Source organism: Camellia sinensis, chromosome 3, assembly GCF_055761805.1.
Source record: "Camellia sinensis isolate YWXY chromosome 3, ASM5576180v1, whole genome shotgun sequence".
In the NCBI taxonomy this organism is placed as follows: Eukaryota; Viridiplantae; Streptophyta; class Magnoliopsida; order Ericales; family Theaceae; genus Camellia; species Camellia sinensis.
In genome coordinates this window covers 209,291,113-209,306,388 of record NC_138963.1, presented here as the reverse complement: position 1 = coordinate 209,306,388, position 15,276 = coordinate 209,291,113, and the positions used below count along the sequence as shown (strand labels likewise).

The 15,276-nt window shown below is 31.8% G+C and overlaps 1 protein-coding gene across 2 annotated transcripts; it reads left to right on the top strand.

Annotated features, from left to right (window-relative positions):
* Nucleotides 1–12,737: 12,737 nt before the first annotated feature.
* On the top strand, nt 12,738–14,866 carry LOC114310902 (uncharacterized). Of its 2 annotated transcripts, none has more exons than XM_082922106.1 (4): nt 12,738–12,938; nt 13,879–14,067; nt 14,384–14,443; nt 14,542–14,866. In XM_082922106.1, exons 1-4 carry the CDS (start codon nt 12,864–12,866, stop codon nt 14,686–14,688), a joined length of 471 nt encoding a protein of 156 aa, XP_082778232.1. In that variant the 5' UTR covers nt 12,738–12,863; the 3' UTR covers nt 14,689–14,866. The 2 variants fall into 2 exon arrangements, with proteins under 2 accessions (XP_082778232.1, XP_082778231.1); XM_082922105.1 differs by having other exon boundaries at nt 12,771–12,938; nt 13,876–14,067.
* The last annotated feature ends 410 nt before the right edge of the window (nt 14,867–15,276 follow it).

Genomic DNA, 15,276 nt, shown 5'->3' with positions numbered 1-15,276 from the left:
TTAATTATTCAATTCAATTGATAATGAGATAATTGAATGAATTGAAAAGGATGTCCTGTAGCTATTGCAAAATGTTTATTTATTTAAGTTAACTTGTTGTAGTTAATTAAATAAATTGGATTTAAGAGATTATGTAATAAAATCATATGGTTTTGACATGATATGATTTCACGTATATGTATGAGTATTTTGGTATCCGCATATCTTCTAATGTTTTAATATGAGATTGTTAGGTGAGCTAGTGGTTGCTCACCCCTTGCCTGTACATGTGTACAGGGAATGCTTTTCGGATTTAAAGATCAAACAATGGTTTTTACCATTTCATAAGTGTAATGTAATGATGGATTGTACTACTTCATTTGTTGTTTGGCTGAGTGCTATTTTTTTTGTAAAAGGTAGTGTCCTCTCTTTTATTGTAAGCCTCAGGACATTTCTTTTATTTGTATGTAAATGCCATTGTTGTATAACGAGAGGGAAAATGTATATTTAATTATTCATCATTTCATCCACGGATGAAATGTTATTTGTAAATGGACTTAATTAATGAATATTGGTAAGATTATCAGAATAATAAAATACGGGGCGTTACAGAACTAAATTATTTCATAATCAAAAATATCACAATAGATCATAATTAAATAATATAATTAAAGGTCACTTCAATTATAATCAAAATGACATTCATAATAACAAAAACACATCCAAACTAATTAATCATTAAAATAAAATCTAGTATCACGCAGTGTTTCCATAAATGCACACTACATAACTCATAATCAAAAATCATAAAAGATAATAATTCAACATTTGATCTACCCCAAAAATAACATGCATATTATAGAATTTAGAAACACATTTTAGAACTCTCATGAATTTGTATCTACGTCAATCAAGAAATCCTATAAATCTTGAGTTTCAAAATCAACAATACATAATATTATATATATACTGATATGAAGAAGAACTCATTCACCTTAGTAACTGAATTGCCTATCTTCTAAAAAATATGAATTTCAACTGAATTGCAGAGCAAAGAGGACCGATATATATATATATATATATAGATACGAGATCAAAAATGCATAGAATTTAGAATCATATTTCAGAACTCTCATGAATTTGTATCCACATCAATCAAGAATCCTACAAATCTTGGGTTTCAAAATCAACAATACATGACATTATATATATATACACATACAGGATCAGAAATATATAGAATTTAGTAGCACATTTCATAACTCTCATTAATTTGTATCTACATCAATCAAGAAATCCTATAAATCTTGCATTCCAAAATCAACAATACATGATATTATATATATATATATTCCAAGTTCATCGAATAGTTTGAATTCATCATATCAATACATCAAACACAGGATGAGACAGAGAGATTAAAAGTTAAGATCTCAATATATATATATATATATATACTGATATAAGGAAGAATTCATTCAACTTAGTAACTGAATCGTTGATTTTCTACAGAACGTGAATTTCAACTAAATCGTTGTATTGATGATCAATTTCGAATGTGAGAGAGAGAGAGAGAGAGCAGAGTAGAGAGGACCAAGATATATATAGGATAAAAAATGTGTCTAATTGAATTTCCCTCCCAAAGTCATTTCAAAGAACCCGTGCTGTCCTCATGATATGAGGAGGGTATAGGGTGCCACATGTTGGTTACATTACATGTGTCATTTTGTTATAATTAGGGCTAATTTCAGTTGCAGACCTAAAAAGCAAAGAATTAGAGACCCAAATAAACCTCAGAACCCATTCAAGTTGCAGAGGAAGTGTACCAACCTCAAATGCTCCAAGTGTGGTGTATATGGTCATAATCAAAGAATATGCAAGGAGCCTGTCAAGGGTAAAAAAGATGGAGCTGCAAGTTTATCAAAGAATGTAAGTAATGTATTGGTATGCTCTATTTGTAATATGTAATTGACCTCCATGTATGCTCCAAGTGTGGTTTAACATTTTTTTGGTAACAGGTGAGGAGTCGACAAACTTGCATGGGATTCAGATCAAAAACAGTATCTGAGAAAACATCAACTAGTAGGCAACAGCAGTAGCCACCATAAAGAAGGGCAACATCAACTGTTAGACAGTACAACAGCCACCACAAAGAAGGGCAACATCAACTGGTGGACAACAGCAGTAGCCACCACAAAGGAGACTTGCAACAACATCAACCAGTGGAGTGCAGCAGCAAGTACCAAAGGCATCAATACCATTAACAACCATAAGAAGGGATGAAGTTGAACAAATCATAGGCAGTTAGGCTAGTGTTAATAGAGACATGGTGAACTACATGTTGTGATTATGAACTGCTTTCTTTTTTCTTTTCTTTTTTTGTTGTATTGATCATGTCACCTGAAGACATATTATGTATTTGGAACAATTTACTAGACAATGGGATTAAAGACAGATTATGTATTTGGAATGGTGAACTGTTTTTTTTTTTTTTTTTTTTTTTGTAATGGTGAACTGCTATTTTGCATCAACAATGGGATTACAGACAGATTATGTATTTGGAACAATTTATTGTTCATGCTTGGTTTGTAATGGGATTTACATATTGGATGGTTATTATACATGCTTGGTTTCTAATGAGATTGACAAGTTGGATGGTTATTATACATGCTCGGTTTGTAATGGGATTGACAAGTTACTAGTTTTTTTTATGCTTGGTTTGTGTTGTATATTGGTTTGGAACAAGTTGGACAATGGCTTCTTTTGTAATTTGGTTCATGTTTAGTGTAAACTAGTTTGGCTTGTGGTGTATATTACTTTGGAACAGGTTCATGTTTTTTACATGCTTGGTTTCTAATCTGTTTCATGCTTTGCTTGTTCAATTTCCTTTCACCTAGACATTTTGTCAAACACATTTAGAACATTGGCAAAACAAATGCATCAACTTCATTAGAAAATGTAGACAACCAAACAAACATTACCACAATCCAAAAACATATTAATATATATATATATATAGATTTCTCATTTCATTCAAAATTATTCATTAAGTTCAAATTGGCAAGTGCATAGTTGCCATTACTTTTCATAAACCATAAATGCTAACTAACTACTAACCTACATTCCCTAACTGCTCACTGTTAACATTCAAATTACAATCATTGCAAATAATCAATCCAGCTACAATCTATTTCTATCTACCATGATAAGTTTGAACAACCTCCACCAATCTTGCGATCTTAGTTACCATTTCCTTTAAGTTTGCAACCTTGTCCATCAACTTCGGCAAGACTTGTCTACCACAAGGATAAGTGGGTGGATCATACTAAGAGAAGAAGCCACAAGCCCCATTTTTCTGAAAAAATAAAAATAATTAAGTAAATAAATTACAAAATACTAATCAAAGCTAGGTTTTAGGGAACAAAAATGTACAAAAATTTCATATTGTTCATGGGAGTGGAAAACTTACTCCATAATTTGGACAACCAAGAAACCTCGTAGCTGGGTTCGTATGGGTCCATGAAGTTCGAATCTTTGCTCTCAATCCACAACTGCAACAAGTCGATTCACCCCAATTGTTTCCACTCCAGCTGTTTCCTTCACTCATATTTCGGAATGGCTGAAAATGGAGTTTCGTTCCATTCTGGATTCGTCGATCATGTTTCCCTAATCGACGAAATCGAATAAATTAGGAAAAATTGTAGCCTTAATTGATGAAATCAAAGATTTGGGGCCTTTTATATGGGGCTAATAAGAAACGGCGTCATTTTGGGTTGGTTTTGGCGCCAAAAATAGCTTTCTCTGTTACTTCATGAAACGAAGATGGACGGAGGGCTTACATTGTGACATAGAATAAATTCAAGAGTTTAACAGTCAAAATTAAAACCTGGGGTTAAAATAGCAAAACACGCGATACCTTAGGATTTTTTTTTTTATAATTTTCCCTAACAAAAATAATAATCACAAGAAGTCATAACAAAATCACAACCAACACCATATGATTCATAATTAAAATAACCTTTAAAAAAAAAAAACCTTCTACCATACAATCACAATGTGTCATAATGCATAATACATAACTAATAAATTCATAGTCAAAAATCGTAAAAGATTATAATTAAACATGAGATACCCAAAAAATAAAAGGTGTATCATAGGTATTCCATTGTACAAGTAATAAAAGCAGTACACCCTCTTGAATTCATATCCAAGTCAATCAAGAAATCATATAATCTGAATTTCAAAACAATACATCATATATATATATATATATATATATATATATATATATATATCAAATACATCATATCAATACAACAAAGATACAAAGTTACGATTTCACATTCCAAACATATCAAATAGTTAATAAGCTATTGAATTCTTCAATCATTACATCAAATAAAAAGAAGATTCAAAGTTAGGGTTTCACATTCCAAATAGGTGAAATAGTCAATTAGTTGTAGAATTCCTCATATCAATTCATCAACTACAGCAGAGAAATGAAAAAAAATAAGAGAACCATCAATGAAAGATAAGCTTTTTTTTTTTTTTTTCAAATTTCTATCTAAATTCATGATTTAAACACAATGTTATATTTACAAGTCATATAATTTTATGGTGTTGATACCACTTGCCTTGGAACTAAATTATTTCATAATCAAAAGTATCACAATAGATCATAATTAAATAATACAATTAAAGATCATTTCGGTTATAATCAAAATGACATTCATAATAACAAGAACACAACCAAACTAATTAATCATTAAAATAAAATATAGTATCATGTAGTGTTTCCATAAGTGCACACTACATAACTCATAACCAAGAATCATAAAAAATAATAATTCAACATATGATATACCTCAAAAATAACATGCGTATTATAGAATTTAGAAACACATTTCAGAACTCTCATGAATTTGTATCCACATCAATCAAGAAATCTTATAAATCTTGAGTTCCAAAATCAACAATCCATAATATTATATATATACTGATATAAAGAAGAACTCATTCTCCTTGGTAACTGAATTGCTTATCTCTTAAAGAATATGAATTTCAACTGAATCGTAGAGCAAAGAGGACCGAGATATATATATATATATACATACAGGATTAGAAATATATAGAATTTAGAATCATATTTCAGAATTCTCATGAATTTGTATTCACATCAATCAAGAAATCCTACAAATCTTGAGTTTCAAAATCAACAATACATGATATTATATATATATACACATATAGGATCAGAAATATATAGAATTTAGTAACACATTTTAGAACCCTTATGAATTTGTATCCACATCAATCAAGAAATCCTATAAATCTTGTGCTTCAAAATCAACAATACATGATATTATATATATATATATATTTCAAGTTCATCAAATAGTTTGAATTCATCATATCAATGCATCAAATACAGGATGAGACAGAGAGATTAAAAGTTAAGATCTCACTATATATATGCTAATATGAGAAAGAACTCATTCACCTTAGTGACTGAATCCCTGATCTTCTACAGAATGTAAATTTCAACTGAATCGCTGTATTGATGATCGATTTCAAATGTGTGTGTGTGTGTGTGTGTGTGTGTGTGTGTGTGTATGTGAGAGAGAGAGAGAGAGAGAGAGAGAGAGAAAGAGAGAGAGCAGAGCAGAGCAGAGAGGACCAAGATATATATAGGATCAAAAATGTGTCTAACTGAATTTCCCTTCCAAAGTCATTTTAAAGAAACTGTGCTAGCCTCGTGATATGGGGAGGGTATAGGGTGCCACATGTTGGTTACATTACATGTGTCGTTTTGTTATAATTAGGGCTAATTTCATTTTGAAAAATGTTAAGGTTTCTAAATATTTTACCAAATGTTTTATCAAATGTCTCACATGGATGTGGGACCTACACCATGCGGATCTCGTGTGGATCCCACACCCATGTGAGACATTTGGTAAAATATTTGTGGTCCTTAGCATTACTCTTTCATTTTGGTGTAGGTTTAGAAAAATATTTTTAAATTAGTGATAAATTTTATAAAAATTAAAATATATAATCATAAATATGTAATTATATTTTGACAATTCCTCTCACATGGAATTTCTTCTTATAATTAGTTTAACGTTCCTCTCCAACTTTTAGTAATGGAAGAGGTCCACAATATTTTTTTTTGTAATCTAAGGTCCCTCACCGACACCTATATATAGCACTCACCCTCTCATTCTCTCTCCTGTCTTTTCTCGCACCAAACAACCCATCTTTCTTTCTCTCTTTCTCTCTCTCTCTCTCTCTCTCTCTCTCTCTCTCTCTCCTTCAACAGAAAACAACCATTCTAATTCCGCCAACGAGAGATTCAACCACCGTGACCTCAATAGCGAGATCGCCGATGATGACGATCCAAAGAGATCATGTTAGAGTTGGAGTCTTTGTCTGCAGCATTGTTCGGAGCTTCATCGGCGTTGACTGTGATAAAGGAATTCGAAGTTCCTAAATCATCACTTCCCTAAAGCTTCTTCATCGCGATCTTCTTTTTCTCGAGCACATCGCAAGTTTATTCTTCCGTAACCACATCAACGTTGAGATCCAATATCTCTCTCTCTAGGTTTAGAATTAGCTTTCAAATGATACTGATATTCAATCGCAGTGATTTTCACAGAGCATTGAAATTTCAATCACACGATGACAATAATGAAAATATATGTAGAGAGAGAGAGAGAGAGAGAGAGAGAGAGAGAGATTGATATCTAAAATTTGGAATTGTTAGAATGAAAAGAGACACATAGATTACAAAGATAGACATTGAAATCAAGAGAGAGAAAAGAGAAATCTGAGAGAGAATTGCTTGTCTTGTGTGTGTGCGCGCACGCGCGTGCGTGTGTAAGGGAAATAGAAGTGAGGTGTGAGAATAAATCTCAAAGGAGTTGCGTTACATTACAACAGTAGAGAGAGAAAGAGAGAAAGAGATTTAAAGAAAGAGAGATTTACAGAGAAATTTGTGTTAAAATTTCTCTTGCTAAAACAGTTTTTTTTAGATCATTCCTTGGTCTACTTGGGTAACAATGTCTATATATGATTCATGTATCAGATTTTATACTAGATGATTTTCAAGAACTGATGAAGGGGTTTCTTTCTGGTGTAGGATTTGTTTGGTGCAGATATGTGGATGCACTGGAATCAATTTTCTCTGGTTTAAAATTGTGAACAAACACAGAGAAATTTGTTCTAAAATTTCTCTAGTTTGGTTAAAACAATTTTCTCTTATTTAAAATCATTGTACTAAAATTTCTCTAGTTTGGTTAAAACAATTTTCTTAGATTTAAAATTGTGAATAAACACAGAGAAATTTTTGAACAAAACTAGAAAAATTTCAATTTTCTCTGGTTTGAATCCAGAGAAATTCTCTATACGTAATTTTTCTAGATCGAAATTTCTCTAGAAAAATGTTGAGGGACCTTCGCCATTATGAAAATATTTCTCTAGTATTACTATCTTGCAATGTTTGGTTCATTTTTTAGAACTTGCTTTTTTTATTTTTTTTATTTTTTTTGAAAAATTAGTAACTTGAGGTTCTTTCTCTGAGAAATCCAAAATTTCTAAGAAGTCTAAAGAAATTCTTTGGATCGAATTTTCTCTGAATCGATGTTAAGGGACCTTAGACATTATGAAAATATCGAATGTCCTTTATGCTATAAAATCTTAATACTAAAGGCCCTAAAAAAAAATCCCCGTAATATTTTGACAATTCCAAAAATCAATTAAAAATAACGAACATATAGAAAATTATATTTTTCTTTACAAGTTAAATTTAATAGAATTAACCCTTACACATTAATTTTTTTTAATAAAAATATGTAATTTCAACTCAGTTTCATTTCTATAATTTACACACACACACACAAAATCGTATTTTTATTATTATTTTAAGTACGCCTTTCTAAATCGTATACTCTTCTCTTTTTTTTTCTTTTTTTCTTTTTTTTTTCTCTAAATGGTATACCTTTTTATAAACGGTATACATGCCCTTATATAAAAGTATATATTTTATGTTATTTTGTAATTACACGATAATAATTCGTAACAAAATGCCAAAAAATTACCAATTTCTTATAAGTACTTGAGACCTTTTTTAATTATATTTTTGTCAAACGATATACAACTATAAGGTTGATTGTTAGGTGTTAGCAGAAGATAACAACATAATATTTATTAATATAATTTCTATAGAATTTTAACTTGCAGCCTCACATATGGTACATAATTATTAAGTCAAAAACTTGATTTGTATAATAGTTGAACACTGGGGATGGCAATTTTCCCTACTCTGCCTCACCCTGTGCAGGTTTTTTTTGGCTTTGATGAAGAAGTGGAACACGGACAAGTTTTGCTCCCCTATCATTTATTTATCATTTTATATTTTGTAACCCTTGTTAATTATAAACTATTATTTATAATCTATAATATTATCTTAATTATTTATTTTTAAATTACAAAATTAACTTGTACCGTCTCGCTCTATTCCAGACTCCACCACCTTCCAAATTGCCCCGCATCAAACATTATATAGGACAGGAGTGGGGAATAATAAATTTGTCTCCTTGTCATCCTTGTTAGACCCTTAAAAGTATTAACTATTTTATTATGATAAGTTTTATATACTTTTATTAAAGAGGTGGCAATAATTTATTGGCTTCAAATGGTTTTCATTTAATTTTAGAAATTTCTTTTGGGTAAGAAAATGGAAATGCATATATCATGTATAGCCCCATGAGCATCATAATCTAGATGCTTTTACAAGGTAATTAGGAAAAATAAATAAAAGGTGCAGTACTTCTTTCATCTTGCTTGCTTCATTTGCCAGTATGTTGATGTAAGATGATTATTTAGTACTTTTGGAGTATGAACACGTGGTACTTTATAAGATTTTGATTGGTGGAGAGGCGTAAGAACTCACAATTTATGTTGAGGATGGGGAAATAACATTAGACTAAGTAATTAGTGATTAGCTTAGAGTATGACTACGTGATGTTCTGGAAATATTAAATAATTTCTTGTCGAGGTAGGCGTTAGCTTCCCTAAATATGTGCTTGATTTCTCCCACTCCGAGCTAGTTCATGAGATACTTACAATCATAAATTAAGTTGGTAAGTGGATGAAAATAATCAACTTTCTTGGCAAGAAGTTAGCAAACCAACATGGCATCAAAATAATCAACTTTCGGAACCGTTTCTAAGGAGTCCCCTGTCGAAAGCATCAGAGTTTCCATCTAAGATAATTTTAAATAACTCAATTATAAAGGTACCCATCCAAAAAAAATGTAAAAGTAAAATAGTATAAAGTGATTCTCATTAGCAATTCAACACTCCTCACCGCCGTATTTGGCAGTGTAGTTATTGTTATTTGTCAATTTTGATGAGAGATTTTTATAATTTCATCAAATTTTAATAAAGATTAGTGTAATTTATACAAATTTCATATTTATCATTAAATAATGTTATTTTTACATTTTATTTTTATCATTTATAAGTTGCCTGAAAAATATGTGTATTAATTATAACAGCCTTCTTTGAGATTTTTTTCTTTGAAAAAAAAACAAATTTTATGATTCTAGCATAATTATTACACGAGGAAGTGGATTGCCTCCCGTAGAGAATCATATAACAAATCGGAAAAAGAGGCAGACTCCCATTGGGGGTGACCCCCAGCCCCAGTGGGGTGTGATTGGTGGATAATATTTTTTTATTTTTTCCTTGGTCCACAGCCTCCCACATGGAGGTGGGGGTGCTGGTGGTCACCCCCAACTGGGGGTCCCCAGCACGGCTGTAACAAATTTTATGTTCTCGCAGTTTTGTAAACTATTGGGAAATTTGAATTAAAATTTATTTCAATGGTTGTATCTCTTGAGATAAAAGAGTGTGCTTTTTTGAAGGGTCACAACCTTTCTGAAGAGTTATGAAGGAATTTATAAATTTCATCTCCCTCACTTTAATTTGGACAGAGAATTCGTCATTTCTTCTTCATCTTGGCATTTATTCTTTATATTTTCCTGAGTCTAATTTATCTATAAAGAGAGTGCATGCACAGCAAAGTTCTCTAGGTTTGCCATAGTAGTGCTGCTAGTGCAAGACATTGATTGTTGTATCCTAGGAAATAGACATCCATTGAATCTTGAGCACCTATGGAAGGAAAAATATGTCTTAAGATTGTTAGAAAATAGGACCAAACTATATGGAAAATATGTAAATGATTTTGGGCAAAACCAAAATTGAAATAAATCGACACAATAACGTAACAAAACTTACAGTACATATATAGATAAAACATGATCGAGTCGAGTGTGTGACACTATTTTCTTAAGACAAATTCGTCCTCCCACCGGTACTCAAGATTCAATGGACATCTATCTCCCAGGATACAACGATCAATGTCTTGCACTAGCAGCACTACTATTGCAAGCCTAGTGAACTTCGCTGTGCATACACTCTCTTTATAAAAAAAATTAGACATAGGAAAATATGAAGAATAAATGCAAAGATAAAGAAGAAATGACAAATTTTCTGTCCAAATTAAAGTGAGGGAGATGGAATTTATAAATTCCTCCGTGACTCTTCAGAAATGTTGTGACCTTTCAAAAGGACACATTCTTCCACTTGTGTTAGTCATAATTATTCTAGAATTCATAAATTCTCTTCAGAAGTTGGTTATTCAAGCGCACCATAGTCAATAAATGATGGATGGTATATTCTGATTTATATTAGAATTTTGGGGCATATTGATATTTTCATATGATAATATCTTTACAAGGAAATTATTTTTTCTTAGAGTACTTAAAATGTGGGGGTGTTTGGAGGATTTTACCAAAGTAACGGTTCCGATAATAGGTCCACAAAGAATATCAATTCTTTCTATAGGACAAAGTTGGAGTAGAAACAAAAATAGTTTCATTAACTCCTAAGAAACACCTCTATATTTATTATTTAAATTTGAAAATGGGAGTGACATAAAGTAACGATAAGTCTCAATGTAATCAAAGACTTCATACCGTAGGATATTTGCTTTCAGTTATGAATATTGTCTAAGGATAATATAATAGATTCACTAACAACTCAATGATATATAACTGAGAATGTCAAACGAAAAATAGCGGCTGCTAAACAAAAAGTTTGACTAGGGAGCAAATGAGGGAAAGTTCATTGAAGGGAATGTGATTAAAGCCTATTAATTTTGAGTCACCATAATGGCAGCCCAATCTAATTGACTGGAGATCCTAAGATATAGGTTTAAAGGGACAACCAAATTATGGATGACTCACCAGAAATCACTAAGGGAGTCTATCTCCTATCTATTCCTATAATAACGTGTGTTTTATGTAGGGGATTTAGGGTGAGTTATGCTTTTAATGATCACTTATATCTTGAAAACCTTAGATGGATATCTTTCAAGAGGAGTATTTAAGAGACTCGAAATAAGGATCACTTATATGAGTGTGAAGGGGTCGATTCTATGAAAATTGATAAGGCTAAATTTTCTAAAGCACTCATGAAACACTAGGATATGCTCAAGGCCAAAACGGGTACAGCCGTGAGAACTAAGCTGTATCTGGAGATATTCTATGTGAATTCTATTGTCTTGGCTTACACAAATGGCTAAATAGTTCATGACATTGCGTCCACTGATTAGCTAGTAAGTACGATAGGTTTTCACTAGGAAATGTTCAAAACCAAAAGTTACCTATCCCGATGCAGGGTATTTCCTTAATGTACTCTCTCTTTGTTTGCATGTTGTTGCGTGTTCTTTCCGTAAATTTCATTCATGTGGGGGGATTGTTAGAAAATTTGAATTACAATTTACTCCAATGGTTATGTCTCTTGAGATAGAAGAGTGTTTTCTTTTGAAGGGTCACAACCTTTCTAAAGAGTCATGGAGGAATCTATAAATTCCATATCTGTCACTTTAATTGGGAAAGAGAATTCGTCATTTCTTCATCTTTGCATTTATTCTTCATATTTTCCTAAGTCTAATTTTTCTATAAAGAGAGTGCATGCACAGCGAAGTTTACTACGCTTGCAATAATAATACTGTTAGTGCAAGACATTGATTGTTGTATCATGGGAGATTGATGTCCATTGAATCTTAAGCACCAGTGGGAGGACGAATCTGCTTTAAAGAAAGAGTGTCGCACACTCAACTCAATCAGGCTTTATCTATTTATGTACTGTAAATTTTGTTACGTTATTGTGTCCATTTATTTCAATTTTGGTTTTGTCCAAAACTGTTTACATATTTTTAAATTATATTTTTCATATCATTTAGTACTATTTTTCTAACATAAACTCCACATATATATATATATATGAACGAGAGATTTGATTATTTATTTAATAAAAAATTTGGTAACTCTACCCTTGCAATATAAACATACCCAACAATAGAGCACAAAATCACCCAATAAGATTGATAAATGCTAGAGTCTCAAAATTTTTACCAAATATTTTAGCAAATATCTCACATAAATATAGACCCTACATATATGAGATCCACGTCATATTGGCTCCGTTTGGTAGGACTGTGAAAAAATGATTATAACTTATAGTCTAACAGCTTATAGTTTATAGCTGTGAATATAGGTTGATTTTTGACTTCTAAATTAAACTTTTCCTCATCCACTCAAAGAATAAGTTAATTTTTGACTTACAAAAAGTTATAAATTATATTATTAAACTGAATCAAACGCATCAAAATAACTTAAATTAAATTAAAAACTGAAATAAGTTAGAAATATCATACAGCGCCATTACAGATTTGATAAACAATTCGGTATTCCTAGTACTTCTCAATAAGGTTACCGTCTGAATCAGAAAGCGACGAAGAGAGAGGAGGGAGAGAGAATGCCAGGATTCCCAACTGTCCACATGGAGAATTGCTTTGAGGACTTCAACGACTACATTGAAGACATCAATGAGGTTCTCTATCGATCATTCTCTTTCTATATATCTCTTTGTTTTGTTTTGTTTTGTTTTGTTTTTGGTTATTGCTGTGATGTTGCTATGCCTAGTCGATGGAATATTTGGACCAATGTTGAATTTTGTTGGTGTTAGTTCTGATTTTGATTTGTTTTCTGGGGTATATATTAGATTGTTTTGTATTAAATTTTCGATTGGTCGAGTTAATAGTTGAATGTTTCGCTGGTGTTTAACCTGATGTAGTTAGTTTTGATTTTGATTTGTGGTTGGGGTCTATGCTATGTTTATGTTGTTGTTGTTATGTATTGAATTTTGGATTGTTGTCACTTTAGTACCTTTTGTAAAGTTCAGGTTTTGTGGTTATGTCTCTTATAATTTGTACAAAAATTCCCAGGAGGGTGTGTTCAATCTCTGATAATGAATAATCATTGGAGACTGAATTTGGAAACCTGGAAAACCAATGTAGGGCTAGGTCTATTCCATTGACAATTCTTAAAAGGCTTTGAGAGAGAGAGACAAAAGTACTAGATTGATCATTAGCGAGTCTAATTTGAGGCTTTGATTCATTTAGGCTTAGGTTTTGGAAACTAACTACTACAATTGATTTTTTCTATTTTTGTTTTTAAAACTTACATGATGCTATTGAGGAGGAAACAAGGTGAGGGGAGGCACAGACTTAATTCTCAAGCCTTTGACTTGCACAATTTGCATCTCTTAGCTACTTGATTTTTTTTATTTTATTTTTTGTGCTGATGATCTGGCTACTTGATTTGTTGAATCAATTAAGTTGCACGTTCTAGATTGTGATGGAAAATCCCCTTTACCCTCTTTCATTTTGATGAAGTGCAACTGGGTAAGGGAGGTTGAAATCTTAGAAGATATTATCCATTTTTTCTTTTAAACGTGCGCCGAACTTTTTCTGTTGTTGTCTTGCTAGCAGGAGGAATTTGAAAAAAGTGTAAATGACCATGCAAGGTTTATGGAAGAGCATGAGAGGTTTATGGAAGAGCATGCGAGGTTTAAGGAAGAGCATGCGAGGAATATGGAACAGCATGCAAGGAATATGGAACAGCATGCAAGGAATATGGAACAGCTGGCAAGGGATAAGGAATATATAAATCAAGTTTGGGTAATATATTTCTTTCTTTATATATCCACATACGAAAGTGATGGTGTTAGCATAATAGCCTCTAAACATTTAATTGGATTTGGTATATTGCTAGGCTTGACAAAAATACTGTGGAAGAAACATCTTTTACCCTATTAAGATTTAGCATGCTTCTTTTGAGTGGTTCAAATTCAATTGTAAGATGCATGGAATAAATGTTCTATGACTCATTTGTAGTTAGTGGTTTTCTTGGAAAATTTCAGGATTTTTTTTTATTTTTAAAATGTGTAGTTATTGGTCTTTAACTTTTTATAGCTGCTGTCATGTCTTCTTTCAGATGTATTTGGCTAAGGGAGGTGAGATTGAAGATTCTGAAAGATATTGCCAACGAAAAAAGGTAAACGATTGTAAGTTAAATGATCGTGAGTTGGTTTAGATATTTAAATGATCTTGAGTTATTTTGTTTTTTGATTGACATGTTTGGATGAATTGCAGGAACAAACTAAATATTTGTTGTTGCTCTTACTTCTCAAGAAGGAACTTATTGAAGGGAAGAGTGAGAAGGAAATGTCTAGCGCAACACTGGAGTTGTTTTATGCCCTAAAAGCTAAAAAGTATTCATGTAATGGAATAGGGAAATGAGTTGGGTCTTTAAATTGGGGTTGCATACGTGCATTTTATATCTTTCTATCTAGTAAAAGTTGGATGCTGAAGTTGATTTGCTAAACTGTATGGCATGATTTCTTTGTTCTTAAATTCTACTTTTTTAACTGGCTTAATTTGAATATGTTGATATGTTTTGGGGGGTCAGAACCCTTGATGGAGTTTTATTGTTTGTTTTTTTTTGCTACGCTTATTTTTTTTTTCTTCTCCTACTTTAAATTCAAATTGTGGTTGCTTTAAGCTGCCAGATTGTTCATATTTATGGATTGTATCAACCCAATGGTTTTCTGTTTTTATTTTTTCAGTGTAAATTAATGTATGTTTGGTGGCTGGACTAGATTAGCAGGATTGATTAGAAAATCCAATTCCCATCACGGGGATTAACCCCATTACATGTCTAAATTGCATTGAATATAAAGAGTGGGGCTGGACTGTATTCAATGATTAAATTCTAGGAGAGCCTCATTAATCTGTAAAAATATAAGAAGAGGCCAAGTCTCTGTTCAGCATCCTGACACATACTCTACCAAAAATGCCCTCTACACTTCTGTAATATTCCATCTGTTG

Bases quoted from the DNA above. Each gene is read 5' to 3' on its own strand.
- LOC114310902 (XM_082922105.1), top strand. From the start codon at position 12,864: ATGCCAGGATTCCCAACTGTCCACATGGAGAATTGCTTTGAGGACTTC. The intron at 12,939-13,875 runs GTTCTCTATCGA...TTGTCTTGCTAG, and splicing joins ACATTGAAGACATCAATGAG to CAGGAGGAATTTGAAAAAAG. The intron at 14,068-14,383 runs GTAATATATTTC...GTCTTCTTTCAG, and splicing joins AATATATAAATCAAGTTTGG to ATGTATTTGGCTAAGGGAGG.